At 48.1% G+C, this 15,173-nt stretch overlaps 1 protein-coding gene across 1 annotated transcript in view; it reads right to left on the reverse strand.

The window, feature by feature from the left end:
* The window catches only part of HSPA9 (heat shock protein family A (Hsp70) member 9), a 223,531-nt gene that overhangs the window by 79,363 nt on the left and 128,995 nt on the right, over nt 1-15,173 (reverse strand). The window contains 3 exon segments of the mRNA XM_030211606.1: nt 4,285-4,347; nt 4,349-4,378; nt 4,586-4,748. Coding sequence (XP_030067466.1) covers nt 4,285-4,347; nt 4,349-4,378; nt 4,586-4,748 — 256 coding nt within the window.

Raw genomic sequence — 15,173 nt, forward strand, 5'->3', positions numbered from 1 at the left:
GCCCGTCCTACAAAAAGTCCAGCAAGAGCGAGACTGTTGCCAGAGTCGGCGAGATAGACTTTGGCGTACACCACGCCTCAAGTGCGCCAGATCCGAGCATAAGTCACAGAGGATACCGCGTGCGAGCCTGCAAGAGCATAGCAAATAACCTTATTAGAATAGCCCTTGTTCCTCAATTGCGCCCTCTCAAGAGCCAGGCCGTAAGACCAAAGCGGCAAGGATCTTCCATAGTCACCGGACCCTGAACTAACAGGTTCGGAACCCGAGGCAAAGGAAGAGGCACGTCCACCAGCATCCGCTGGAGATACGTGACCCAGGGACGCCTTGGCCAATCCTGGGCGATGAGAATCACCCAATCCTCGTGCAGGCGAATCCGAAGTAGTACTCGCCCTATCAAGGGCCAAGGAGGGAACACATACAGGAGGCCCGAGGGCCAGTTTGAGCCAAATAATCCAACCCCGCCAAGTGAGGATCTCTCCTTCTGCTGAAAAAGCGAGGGACTTTGGCGTTTACGCTTGACGCCATGAGATCCAAGCCTGGAGCCCCCAATTTGGCACAAATCTGAAGAAAAACTTCGTCTGCCAGTTCCCATTCCGCCGGGTCCATTTGATGTGTGCTGAGGAAATCGGCTAGCACGTTGCTCTGACCTGCTATGTGAGCCACGGACAGCAGCTCTAGGTGACGCTCGGCCCCAGTCCCAGATCTGAGACGCCTCCGCAGCCAGGGCCCTGCACTGTGCCGCCCTGGCGATTGATGTAGGCCACTGCTGTCGTGTTGTCCGACAGAACTCGGACAGGAAGATCCTTCAGCATCCTGTGGAAGGCCAGAAGAGCCCGAAATATTGCTCTGAGTTCCAAGCGATTGACGGACCATCCTGCTTCCGCGGTGGGCCACATACTCTGAGCATAGTGTCCCCGGCAATGCACTCCCCAGCCCAAAAGGCTGGCATCCGTTATCACCAGACACCAAAAAGGAAGAGCCAGTGGCATCCCCTGCTGCAGCATGCTGTCGGAAAGCCACCAATCCATACTGCGCTGGGCCGCAGGAAGCCACCGTAGTCTGCGTTGGTATTCCTGGGAAATTGGAGAGCATTGCTGAAGCAGAGCAAGCTGCAGCGGTCTCATGTGAGCTCTCGCCCAGGGAACCACCTCTATGGTGGCCCTCATCAATCCCAGGAGCTGAACAAAGTCCCAAGCTCGAGGGAGAGGCATCCGCAGGAGTGGGCGGACTTGATTCTGAAGCATGAGCCACCTGCTGTCGGGAAAGAAAACGAACCCCCAAATCCGTGTCGAACCGGACCCCAAATACTCAAGAGACTGAGAAGGGGTGGGGGGTCAGGTGACATTGGGCATATTGACTACCCAGCCCAGAGTCTGAAGAACTGTAACAACTCTGGCTGTGGCAAGTCGACTCTTGTCTGCCGAATCCGCTCTAATGAGCTAGTCGTCGAGATAAGGGTGAATTCTCATACCCTCTCGCCTGAGAAAGGCAGCCACTACCACCATGACCTTGGAAAAAGTCCGAGGGGCAGTCGCCAGGCCGAAGGCAAGGCACGAAACTGAAAATGTTGGCTCAAGGCAAACCAGAGAACCGCTTGATGCGGCGGCCAGATGGGAATATGCAAGTATGCGTCCTCGAGGTCCAGAGACGTGAGACGCAGGGTTTCCATGCAGAAGTGTCGCACTCCTAAGGCCTCATTGACTGCATAAGTCGAGGAGAGGTCTGAACGACCCGCCTTTGAGGCACCACAAAATAGAGGGAGCAGTGACCGCAGCCAAGTTTGACAGGAGGAACCGGAACCACTGCTCCGAGCTTCAGCAACACCTGCAAGGTCTCGCATACTGCCACCCGCTTGACGGCAGTGCCGCATCGGAACTCCAAAAACGCGTCTCCTACTTGGACGGCAAATTCTAGTCGGTAACCTTCTCTGATCAGGTCTAGGACCCACTGAACCGAAGTAATCTGGTCCGCTCCTCGAAAAAGAGGGAGAGACGACCCCCTACTGCGGGAACCGACGAGTGGACCAGCACCCCATCATGTGGAGGATGCCCCTGAACTCCTGGATGTTGCCCGGATGCCGCAGCGCGTTTGTCCAAATGAAAGGAGTTCCTCTTGCTGGAAACGGGCACGTTGACCAACCCCGCAGAGCGCCCGGGTGATACCTGTCAGCTTTTCGAAAACGTGGCCTGGAAGAAGATGGAAAAGAAAGACTTTTGGAAGAAGGCACTGGCCTATCCTCAGGCAACTGTTGGGACTAGAGTCCCCTAGGTCCTTAACAATCTTCTCCAATCCTCCCCAAATAAAAGAAGGCCCCGAAAGGGTAACCTCACCAGCCTTTGTTTAAAGGCCATGTCAGCCGCCCAATGCCAGAGCCAAAGGAGGCGGCGGGCAGCAACTGCCACAGACATCTGCTTAGCCAAAGCTCTGACCAGATCATAAAGGGTATCAGCCAAAAAAGACAGGGCAGACTCCGTATGCAGGCCGTCCTCAGCGAGGGGAACCCGCTCCATCGGCGGGCTGCTCAACTGCCTGCAGCAACCAGGAAAGGCAGGCCCGGGCTGCATAGGAACTGCAAATAGCCGCCCGTAAGAAAGGCTCGAGATATCAAAGGACCGCTTCTGCGCGGATTCCAGCCGCCGGTCCTGCATATCTTTCAAAGCGACCCCTCCCTCCACCGGGAGAGTAGTCTTTTTAGTCACAGCCGTGACTAAAGCATCCACTTAAGCATCCCAAAGAGGGTCAACTGACTTTCCCTCAGGGGGTAAAGGTGACACATAGCCCTGGCCACCTTCAAGGAACCATCAGGGTCAGACCATTGAGCTGAAATAAGCTCTTGGATGGAAGCATGCACGGGAAAAGCCTGAGAAGGCTTTAGTGCTGGCCATTCTAGGAGTAATAGAAGAGGCAGCACCTCATCAGGATCTTCAATACAAAGGGCCTGTAAGGCATCAGAATGAGAGCTGGCAGCTCGTTGTGGTGGAAAATCCGAACTGCTTTAGGGTCATCCAACTCCTGTGGCAAGCAGCCACCCTCATCTGGATCATCAGTCCGTGAGAGCCTGCCAAACCCCTCAGACTCCCCGAAACTAGACCACGGGGGAGAACAGAGTGAAGAGTCCCCCTCAGACGGGGTATTCACTCGTCTACGCTTAGCGTCAGCCAAAAGCTCAGGGGAAGAAATAAAGTCTCCAGCAGACGCTGGGCTATAAAGAACCGGAGGCAACACAGACCGACAGGAATTGTCAGGAGCCTCAGGCAGTGCTGTTTTTAACATAAAAGCCTTATGAATCAACAGCACAAATTCAGGGGCGAAAAACTCACATTGGGGGAAGTGGAGGCAAAAGCTCCTCTAGAAACCTCAAAACGAGGCGTCCCCCTGCACTCAGACCCCTCCGCAACTGCGAGGGTTGAGTCACGCAGCGCCTCCAAAATGGTGGCTACTGCCAACTCCGGCGGGCGGGAAGAATTACCACCCGCCATGCTCGTGCCAGCATTAGCATCTAGGCAGCATGTGCTGCAAAGCCCCGCTGCTGATCTGCGTTTTCCCACAGTAGGAGCAGCGCTTAACCCCTTCAGCAGCCATCAAATACAGAAAACAAATTGCGTCTTCGCACCAAACCTTACCCCGCACAGAGCGCTGTCAAGTGGGAATCTCCCCGGAGGAGCTAGGCACCACTCTCACCTCAGCAGACCGAGTCAAACAAGCTGCGGTGACGCTGCACCGAATCAGGAGCTCAGGAGAAAGCCTCTCTGTTTTTTTTTTTTTTTTTTTACTGTGAGGAAAGCTAGAGGCAGGCAGCCACAGAGGAACTCTGGGAGGAGGGGAAATGGGGTAAGGCAGGGACAGGGAAAACCAAGTATGCCTTTAAAGTGGGCACCACCAGCCACAACACCCCGTGCTCTACTGACAAGGCACAGAAGCCACCCAGGCAGAAATCCGACGTACACACCTGCTGGGAGATAGAGATATACTGAAGGCAGAGGGGTTGGGCGTCCTAGAACACCATGTGCTTTCACTGTTCTCTATCTCCACCTGCTGGTAGGCGGATACAACCCCATCAGTTAATGGATTCATCTGCTGTTGATGACAAGGAAAGTAGCTATAAAAAAAAAAAAATTCAGTATGTTCTCATCTGCAACTGTTTTATTGCACAGCAAAGGACACCGTGTACAAGCAAGCTGAGCTGGTACAAACAAAGCTGCAAGTAAACTGTGGTTTTAACTTTAAAATGAGATCTATAATGTGTTTTAATTTCCTCCCTTATTCAGCATGTTGGCCTTTTACCTGTACTGATGAGGACAGCTCACATTTAGCTTTTTCTGATGCTTCTCTCACTCTCTGGAGCGCCCATATTGTCTTTTGTCAGGTCCACACCAGTCTAAGAAAGCAACACAGTTCTTTCAGAAACTCTGTCAGTACATGAATAATGGCTGCAATAAGATTGTAACACAATGTCCAAAAAAAGCATCAGGATTGTGGCACTGAACTTTATGTCAATTGTAAATGTACTGATTTAGGGTGCTATATCAATGCCAAATCAACAGCTAGTTCTAAGATGGTTTGTGAACAGAGTGTGACCACTAACCTCTCGTTTGAACTCCTTGACAATGTACTGGAGCAAGGCCTGGTCGAAGTCTTCACCACCCAAGAAAGTATCACCATTGGTAGATTTCACTTCAAACACTCCCTTCTGTATTTCCAGGATTGAAATATCAAATGTGCCACCACCCAAGTCATAGACTGCAATCCTAATGCAAAAAGCAGTTAGCTGGTGAAAAATCGAATTAAAATACTGGTAATTACCACAGACATAGTGACAGACAGAACGCCTCACTTTTAATTAACACTGTAGTATGTTAAATAAAAGTCATGCATCTCTAGTTTTTTTTTTCCCCTGTGATGATTAGGGCTGAGAAGGGGCTGGAATAGAATGGGACTACACATGAAATCTAACTAATCTGTTTGCAATGGAAGTCCATGCTCAAGACCACCCCGAAACCATACACGTCAACTAAAAAAAGATGGTTGGGAGCAGAGTCGTAGCTTTTGTAATAGGCTTATAGTAGAGCCAGGGGACTCCCCCAACCTCCCCCCCTCCCATAACAAATCTCTGCCATAAAATAGAGAAAAAATAAGAGCAAAGACAACAACCAGAAAATATGCCAATGGTCTTACTGATCAGTGAATCAAATTATTAAAGAGACCCAATAAAGGTTGTATTTTAGCAATCAAGATTATCAGGGGTCATGCATTCACAAGCCCAAATTGCTGGACAAATAAAACAGCCTATACCACAGCAGTAGAAACCTTCCCATTTATGTGCTTGCTACATCCCACTTGTTCTGGACTAGTCTGGACGAAAAAGGAAGGAAAAATTATGCCTTACCTAAGAATTTTCTTTCCTTTCGTCTGACCAGACCAGTCTAGAAACACTCCTTAATTGTTTATTTCACTATAGAATATTTTTTCCAGTCTTTCTGCATTATTTTCAGATTTATTTTAAGTACTCTGTTTCACACTTTTCCTCAATGTACAGCCTGTATGTCAATAAATGGCTCGTTGGTGGATCAAATATTCCATGAGCTTAACATTTGCTCCTGTCTGTTCAGTATGGTCTGGCAGTATGATTATGAGCACCATTACTTGGCTATTCAAAATATTGAGCATTCTAGGTTGCTTTTTATAAACCTCAAAGGCCACTGGTGGTTTTTTGGTTGCTTCTTTTCTGACATCTGGATTGTTGCGGTGGCTTTTCTGTACCTCTTTTCTTGGTGTTATATAAATGTAAATACTGTAGTTGCAAATTACTCTGCCAACCAGACAGTGCATACTATCATGATATTAAAAAAAAAAAAAAATTCACACAGTTACTCAATCCTGCTCAATGCCACTGTTTGGTGTTCATTGGATTACCACCTGCAAGATTTCGGGCACTGCAAAATGCTGCACCTCCAACTGGTTTGCCTATTAGGGTTTACTATGGAATTTAGGAACCGCCTTTATGAAGAGATGCACCCAAGGTGGTGGTACAGCAGGTTCCGTTTAACATAAAACTTACAATTTTAACAGCATAACAATACTAAAATGACCAAATATAAATACCAAGTAAACTTGAAACCTGATAATAGGACTACTATGAAATAGAATAAAAATATACACATTTAACAGCACTACATTTAACAGATATATGTCAGCATAATACCAATGAAGCACCTAATAAGCACACATTAGAATATATAATGCTAATGCTTTTCTACAATACAGCTTACCATGTGATATAAGGATGTATTATGAAAGTAGCAGAACCCCCAGTTCAGAAGGGATATCAAGAGTTAAGCATTAAAAATGTGAAAGAGATCATTTTAAGACAGAATCGGACACATGCATTTAACCTAGTTACAGATTGCTGACACTTGCTGAATTAACAGTATCAACAAGCTTAAGTAACGAATGTTTTGTCAGATGCTGGGAAGTGTCACTAAGAACATATATGTTTGGAAGGGAATAGGGAAGTAAGAAAGAAATATGCAGATGTATGAGCACGCAGATGCAATATGGACTAATGTGTTAGGTCCATATTCCTACAATATGTTAATGATCTTTACCAGAATGATAATGATCTTTACCAAAATAGCTAGCAGTTGTCTGACCTTTGCTCTTTAGAATGCTGATAGAAGCTGAATATATCTAGCCAGTGCATTTTTTCAAAGTTTGTGTCTCATAATTTGTGATGTAACCAGTTAATTTATGACAATGCATTCTTAATAAAAGAGCAGAGGACTTGAGGGATTTTGAGACAGTTTTGGGTGGCCTCACCTCATTTCTCTCTCCCAGAGGCCTTTGATCTATATATATATATTTTTTTTGTATGTGTATGTGTGTGTGTGTGTGTGCGCGCGTGTGTATTTCTTTCCCTTGGTCTCCTAGAGCTGAAAATAAAGGACAAAGTATGATCTTGTTCTGGGCAGGGTCCCAGGCAATCACATGTAGTTGAGGGGGCCCAAGTGCAAATACATAGATGGGAACAAGATGGATAGCATAGGGTCAGTTGGCTAAACTCAAGGCAAGTTCTTTGTATAGTTAAACAAGATATGAAGAGCTGATCTAAGGTACTGGGTGTGTACAGCAAGCTAGTCCAGGTGTGGAATGAGTGTATAGTCAGTCACTATATTAAAAAACTAGTAAAAAAGCCCCGTTTCTGATGCAAATGAAACGGGGGCTAGCAAGGTTTTCTTCTGTGTGCATGTGGAGTGGTGTGTGTCCCTGCCCTCTCTCCCTTCCCCTGTGCTGTCTGTCCTCTCTGTCCCCTCCCCCCTTGGAGTCGAGTCCTTCAGTGTTAAGTTTCCTGCTGTGCTGTGTTACAGAGATAGTGAGGGCTTCTGCCCTCTCTCCCCTCCCCCCTCTGAGTCCTTCACTGTTACAGAGAGAGTAATTTGATTTCGTGCTTTGCTGTGTTTTCCTTCACTGTGTTACAGAGAGAGCGAGGGCGGGGCAGACACTCATGGGAAACCGGATCTCTCTCCCCCTTCACACTTCCGGCTGGAGGCTTCATTTAGAACATTGGTGGTGCCTTTTATATATAGAGATTGGGAGAAGACCAGGCTTTCACCTGCTTCCTGAAGTAGAGGTAGTCTTGAGGTAGATGTAGTCCCTCTGGGAGGCTCACTGAATTGGTATCACATTGTACAATTTCTTCTGATGAGGGTATAGTGATGCTCCTTCAGAGGACTTTAGAGGTCTCATAGGTGTCTAAACAGCCGACAAGTGCTCTAGCCATTTTGGTCAGAGGACCTTGAAAAACTGGAATTTTAAAATTTAGCCCTGTAAGGTACTGGTAGCCAATGAAGATTTTGCTTAAAGAGTGTGATGTGGTCATGCCACCTGCAGCTTCTGAGTTAGTTGGAGTTGAGTGCAAACTCTGGTTGACCAGTGTACAGGGCATTACAGTAGTCTAGTCAATATTATCATGGCTGATAACTCATCTTTTCAATATATGAAGAGAGATTTCGTAGCTGCCACAGAATTTTCAGGATCAGAGTGAGTGATGAATTCTAGCAGTATCCCAAGATTCCTGGCCTGTGATTTTAGGGAGAGTTCATAGTTCCCAAACCATATTTTGGGGTCAAGTATTTGTCTGCTTGTGGTTACGTACCCAAATCTGATTTTCTTGGGTTCAGGCAGTGTATTATTTTTGCCCATTCCTGAGTTACGGTTAGACAGGCAGTCAATTTACTCAAACTTGTGGGTAGATCTGATGGATATGAGTAACTTCACATCATCAGCATAGATATAGAATTGTGTGTCCATTGACTGAAGCAGCTTAGCCAGAGGCTTCAGATAGATAAAATGGGAGCAGTACAGATGACTCCTGTGGCAACCCAATGCAGTGCAAAACAAAGAAGGAAAAAAAACTCCACAGAAGTAATGAACTAAAGATGAAACAAAAAAGTGGAGTCAATCAAATGTAGGAACCAGATTCTTTAGTTGCTAATATCCAAAATATTCAAACAGTCCAACACAGCTGTGTTTCAGCACAGGAATGTGCCTGCATCAGAGGTCAAAAGACGATCTTTGTCAACAGTTAACAGTTGAAGGAATCAATAACTGGTTCAGTTCTAAAGCTCTTCAGTAAAGTAGTTTTAAAAATAACTCTACAGTCCTGCTTGTTGCTTTGTCACGATACAGCCCAACATGTTTCAATGCCAGCCTGCATCAGGGGCAGTCATGACATTCATTCAATCTGTTTGCTGAAGTCTTGTGTGGTCTCCAGTAGCATTCCATGCCTGAAGAATCAGTTCAATGCCCAAGGTAATGATATACTGTGGCCGACCAGAGCTGACTGTCTAACAAATAGGATTTGAACCATGCAAATACTATGCCACCGATATCTGTTTCTGCCAGTCTTATAAGCAAATTATGATCCACTGTCAAAGGCTGCTGAGAAATCCAGCAACACTAGTACCGAGAAAGATTCCTTGTCATGGTTTCTGTGCAGATCATCAAGAAGGGACACATGACTGAGGACTGAGTTCTGTTCCATACCCAGGTATGAAGCCAGATTGCATTCAATTCAACAACTGGCTACTTCAGAAAGCAGGTGAAAGCTTGGCTCTTCAACCAAGCCTTTAATGGAAGAAGAAACTAACTTGTTAGTCTCACTCACACACACACACAGGGATTGACTCGGGCTGCACATACTGCAGCGGGACATGTTTATCCACTCCTCCCCTAGCTGAGATAATATTTAACCATCTCTCTGACCTCACGTGCAACTTTCATCAAATCAATCACCTTACTTTCTAATTCTTCCTACGTTCTTACTCATCTATATGTTACAACTTTGCCTTACCCCTCACTACCAATTATAATGTTCTAGTACATATTGTATTGTCATTTCAAGTAGTATACCATGCCATACTTTGTATTGTTCAAATATTTTTACTGCTCTAATTGCTACTGCTCATGATTGATCTATTCTTACTGTACACCACCTTGAGTGAATTCCCTTCAAAAAGGCGGTAAATAAATCCTAATAAATAAATGAATATTGGCTAAACCAACGTCAGACTGTCTGTTCTATAAGTTTTGACAGGAAAGGAATGTTAAGACTGGTCGGTAGTTTGCGCTTATCCTGGTCAAAGGTATCTCTTTTATGGTAGGGGGCACACCACAACCTCTTTAGTGTTGTTGGCAGCCACCTTTCCACAAGCGAGGAATTCATTTTAGTAGCCCTTTAACAAAGCCTATCCTTGCTTGCTGTACTAGCTTGGTGGGCAGGGATCAAGAGGACAGGTTATTGGCCATAGACCTTTCAGGAGGTTTTTCAAGAGCTTCTTCTGTGACAGTTGAATGAGTCCCACCATGGCTGTGTGTGGTGGGGGAGATGAGTGTTCTCATCAGCTGGTGGGAGCTTTGATGGGACTGTAGATCCTGATGGGATCCTTTAATTTTGTTAGCAAAATATGTGGCAAAATTATTGTGATTGGGAAGGCTGGTTCTATAGTAGTGTTTGCAGTAGGCGGCTTACTATTTTAAATAGTTCCTTGGTTGAATTGCAGCTTGTTCAATGTGTTGAGATAGTTTTTTTTTTTTTTGGCGGTACATAGCCATACTAGCTGACCCCGCTGGCGTTGTTCAGCGACAGTATTTTGTAATTGAGAAATGAAGGTTTTATTTGTGCGTAAATAACACTGTATAAGTATGCTGAGGGGTACTAATCTGGGGTATGTAAGAACAAGTGTCGGTGGGAGTGTGGTACTGAGGGGTGAGTGGGTGCACTATTCTGGGGTGTGAGATTCTGGTTGTTTTGCTGAAAGATGTGTGAGAACGGGTGACTGAGTTTAATGCTCCCTTACCTAGCACAAACTTTTCTTTCTGATCAATTTGTTTAGGTTGGTTTTCTTGATTATTTTTTCTTTCAATCTAGCAAGTGCCTGCCGTTTAGCTTTCACCATTTCCTGTTAACAGCCTTCTTTTCAAGGGCATATTGAAATTCAGTTTCCCGCCCTTTTCGTGGAGCAGTCCCTGGCAGGGTCGTGATTTCATACATGGACACACACTTCCCAGCCTGACCCCATACTTTCTCTGTACCCTGTTCCCAGCAGTCTCAGTCTGAACCCTCTTGTACTGAAATTATGGAAGAGGGTATTTAGAGAACAAGAGGACAACTGTACAGCTGCAGTATGGTTTCTCCCCACCAGTGTTCTGAGCCCTCACTCTGTCACAAATGGTCTCTGTCACAGTCTCCCAACCCTTCAGTTTGTCGCTTAGTAGTCTGTCTCATCTCATGGACTTTGGAGGGTGTAGTGAATTCATGCACACACACACTTTCCCAGCCTGACCCCAATTCTTTCTCCCTACCCTACTCCCAGCAGTTTCTGAACCTCCATTATATTGAAATTGTTAGGGAAGAGGGTATTGGACAATGATGGACAACCACACAGCTGCTATCATGCTTCTCCATACCAGTCTGAGACCTCACCCTGTCCCAAGCAGTGCATCGCTAGCAACAGCAAGAAAGAACTTTCTGACCTGCAGCCTATTCATTTTAAGGGATGGAGATTTGCTCCCCCTCCGAGTGCCCCCGTGAACCGAATCACTTCAAACTACACAATAACTCGGCAACGGTGGGTAGAGTCTGCATACTGGGTTTGGTAGCCATAGCTCTTCGGCCAAGTTCAGACATTGGACAAAACACGCACGTCTTTCTTACAGTTAAGCCCTTCATTGAATTTTCGCAATTCTCTTCAAGTTGATGTCCGAGATACTTAAGGACCTGTCGTTCTGGTAAAAAACCAAGGAGAATGACTGTGCACAGAGTACAGGACCTTCTTTACAGGGGCCTATTTTCTAATGCCACTGCTAAGCATGCATTCTAATGCCATTTCTCATCCACATGGAGGTAGGACAAGGCCTCTAGGAAGTTATCAGCAGTCAGATTTCTCATGCCACAAATTTCCTTCCAACTATGTTTGGGCCCATCTGTTTTAGGCAGTGATTAATAATTTGATTAGAAAAATGATCAATCCATGACAGGAGTGTTATCTTGATGCTACCAGCCTTTTGTGTTCAAAAATGTCGACCCCTTTGTAGAACACCAAGTCTAGCATATGGCCCTTTTCATGGGTTGAAGATTTTGATCACTTGAGTGAATCCTAGAGGCTGCCATCGTATTGAGGAAGGCAGTAGTGACGTCTGGAGATTTAGCAGTTCTTGCACAGATGAGTTGTTGTGAGGTGCTCTGAAGACCACAAGCAGCCGCATTCCGTCTCAGATAGGTGGGAGATGGAAACACTATCCAGTTTGATTGTCTCTCAGATCAGGACTGCTACCCCTCCACCTGCTTCCCTCGTCTTGGCTGGTGCAGGATAGTGAATCTTGTGGGGCACAGTTCAGCTAAGGTAAAATTATGTATTCATACCTGATAATTTCTTTCCATTAATCATAGCTGATCAATCCATAGACTGGTGGGTTGTGTCCATCTACCAGCAGGTGGAGATAGAGAGCAATCCTTTTGCCTCCCTATATGGGTCATGTGCTGCCGGAAACTCCTCAGTATGTCGATATCCAAGCTCCATCCGCAGGACTCAGCACTTAGAGAATTACACCCACAAAGGGACACTCTGCCCCAGCTCACCACCGCCGAAACGGGGGAGGGAATTAACCCAGCTCATCCCCACACAAGTGGGGGAGGGGAATCCGTACAGCTCATCCCCGCGGAGCGGGGGAGGGACACCACCCCGCCGATGCGGGGGGATCTGGCTTATCCTGCAACCGCAACCGCGGGAGGAGCTGACTGACCTAACACCGCCGAAGCGGGAGGGGTACAAAGCTGCCCTACTGCCGCACGAAGCGGGAGGGAGCGCGGCAGAATTTAAGTCTCAATCCAGCCCCGTAAAACGGAGGGGAGAGAAATGCAGCAGCTCACTGTAACACAAACTCGTCTCAACTCTTGAAGAATTCATTGAAAAACTTGAACACGAAGTCCTCCTGAACAGGAACTGAAGACTAAACTTGAACCTGAAATGCAACCAGAATATAAACAGTACAGATATCTGGGAGGGGCTATGGATTGATCAGCTATGATTAATGGAAAGAAAATTATCAGGTATGATACATAATTTTACCTTCCATATCATCATGCTGATCAATCCATAGGACTGGTGGGATGTACCGAAGCAGTACTCACCCAGGGCGGGACATTGAAATCCCTGACCGCAACACTGAAGCTCCAAACCGGGCCTCCGCCCGAGCAGCCACAGTCAAGCGGTAATGCCTGGAGAAGGTATGGGCCGAAGCCCAAGTTGCCGCCTTGCAAATCTCTTCCAAGGAGACGGACCCGGCCTCTGCCATCGAGGCCGCCTGAGCTCTAGTGGAGTGAGCCTTCAGCTGGATAGGCGGCACCTCCCCGCGGCCACATAAGCCGCTGCAATGGCTTCCTTGACCCATCTTGCCACTGTAGGCTTAGCAGCCTGCAGACCCTTACGAGGACCTGCAAACAGGACAAACAGATGATCCGATTTCCGGAAATCATTGGTCACTTCCAAGTATCTGATGATGACTCGTCTCACATCCAGATATTTGAGAGCAGAGTATTCCTCTGGGTAGTCCTCCCTACGAAAGGAAGGGAGACAGAGCTGCTGATTCACATGGAAGCGAGAAACAATCTTGGGCAGGAAGGAAGGCACTGTGCGAATAGTCACTCCTGCCTCAGTGAACTGCAGAAAAGGCTCTCGACATGAGAGTGCCTGGAGCTCGGAAACTCTCTGGCTGAAGTGATAGCCACCAAAAAGACTGCTTTCAACGTCAGGTCTTTCAGAGATGCCCTCGACAAGGGTTCAAAGGCGGCTTCTGCAATGCTCTTAGCACCAGGTTGAGATTCCACGCAAGCACCACTGAGTGCAGAGGAGGGCGCAGGTGATTAACTCCCTTGAGAAAGCGCACCACATCTGGCTGCGAAGCCAGGGAAGCACCCTTCAGGCGGCCCCTGAAGCAAGCCAGAGCCGCTACCTGGACTTTAAGGGAACTGAGCGACAGGCCTTTTTCCAGACCTTCTTGCAGGAACGCCAACACTGAAGAAATTGGAGCAGTGAAGGGAGAAAGTGAGCCTGCTTCACACCACGCTGCAAAGATACGCCAAACCCTGGCGTAAGCAGTAGAAGTAGAGCGCTTTCCTCGCTCTCAGCATAGTGGCGATGACCTTGTCTGAGAAGCCCTTCTTTCTCAGACGCTGCCGCTCAATAGCCAGGCCGTAAGACCAAAGGGGGAGGGATCCTCCATCACCACGGGACCCTGATGTAACAGGCCCTGCTCCACTGGCAGCCGCAGAGGATCGTCGACTGAGAGCCTGATCAAGTCCGCCTACCAGGGACGTCTGGGCCAGGTCCAGACCCACCAGGATTATCCGGCCCGGATGCTTTGCCACCCGGTCTAGCACCCTGCCCAACATGGGCCAGGCGGAACGACATAGAGAAGCTCTTGTGTCGGCCACTGTTGGAGAAGAGCATCTACTCCCAGGGATCGAGGGTCCCGTCCTCTGCTGAAAAAGCGCGGCACTTGGCAATTGGCCGATGACGCCATCAGATCTAGGCTCGGCTGGCCCCAGCGCTTCGTGATGTCCAAGAACACCTGAGCCAGATAGCTGCCACTCTCCGGGCTCCAAGGTATGGCGACTGAGAAAGTCCGCCTTGACATTCATGACTCCGGCAATGTGGGCCGCTGACAGCTGTTCCAGGTTCGCTTCCGCCCACTGGCATAGATTCATGGCCTCCATGGCTAGAGGGGCGCTCTTGGTACCTCCCTGGCGGTTGACATAGGCCACAGCCGTGGCATTGTCCGACAGGACCCGTACTGGCTTCAACGCCAGTACTGGGATGAACTCCAAAAGCGCCAACCGATGGCTCTGAGTTCCAGGAGGTTGATAGACCACTTTGCTTCTGCAGGAGACCAGAGCCACTGTGCTGTCCTTCCCAAGCAGTGGGCTCCCCAGCCCGACAAAGAGGCGTCCGTCGTGACGACAATCTACTCCGGGGTCACCAGAGGCATTCCTGCAGACAACTTGTCTGTCTGCAGCCACCAGCTCAGCGCCTGGCGCACTGCTGGGTCCAAGGGAAGGCGCACAGCATAATCCTCCGACATCGGAGTCCAGCGCTGCAGCAGAGAGTGTTGTAGTGGTCTCATATGAGCCCTGGCCCAGGGCACTACTTCCATCGTGGCCGTCATAGAGCCCAATAGCTGCACAAAGTCCCAAGCCCGAAGAGGAGAGGCTACTAGGAACTGGTCCACCTGAGCCTGAAGTTTGACAATCCGATTGTCTGGCAGGAACACTCTGCCCACTTGGGTGTCGAATCGAACTCCCAGATACTCCAGGGACTGAGTCGGGCGCAGCTGGCTCTTCTCCCAGTTGATGATCCATCCCGGGGAGCTCAAAGAGCAACTACCCGGTCCACAGCTTTGTCGCACTCTGCATAAGAGGGGGCTCGGATCAACCAGTCGTCCAGATAAGGATGGACTTGTACTCCTTCCTTTCGCAGGAAGGCCGCGATGACCACCATTACTTTGGAGAAGGTCCGCGGAGCAGTAGCCAACCCGAAAGGGAGGGCTCTGAACTGGAAGTGTCGGCCCAGGACTGCAAAACGCAGAAAGCGTTGATGAGGAGGCCAGATGGGAATATG

The sequence above is a fragment of the Microcaecilia unicolor genome, chromosome 8 (assembly GCF_901765095.1).
Source record: "Microcaecilia unicolor chromosome 8, aMicUni1.1, whole genome shotgun sequence".
NCBI lineage: Eukaryota > Metazoa > Chordata > Amphibia > Gymnophiona > Siphonopidae > Microcaecilia > Microcaecilia unicolor.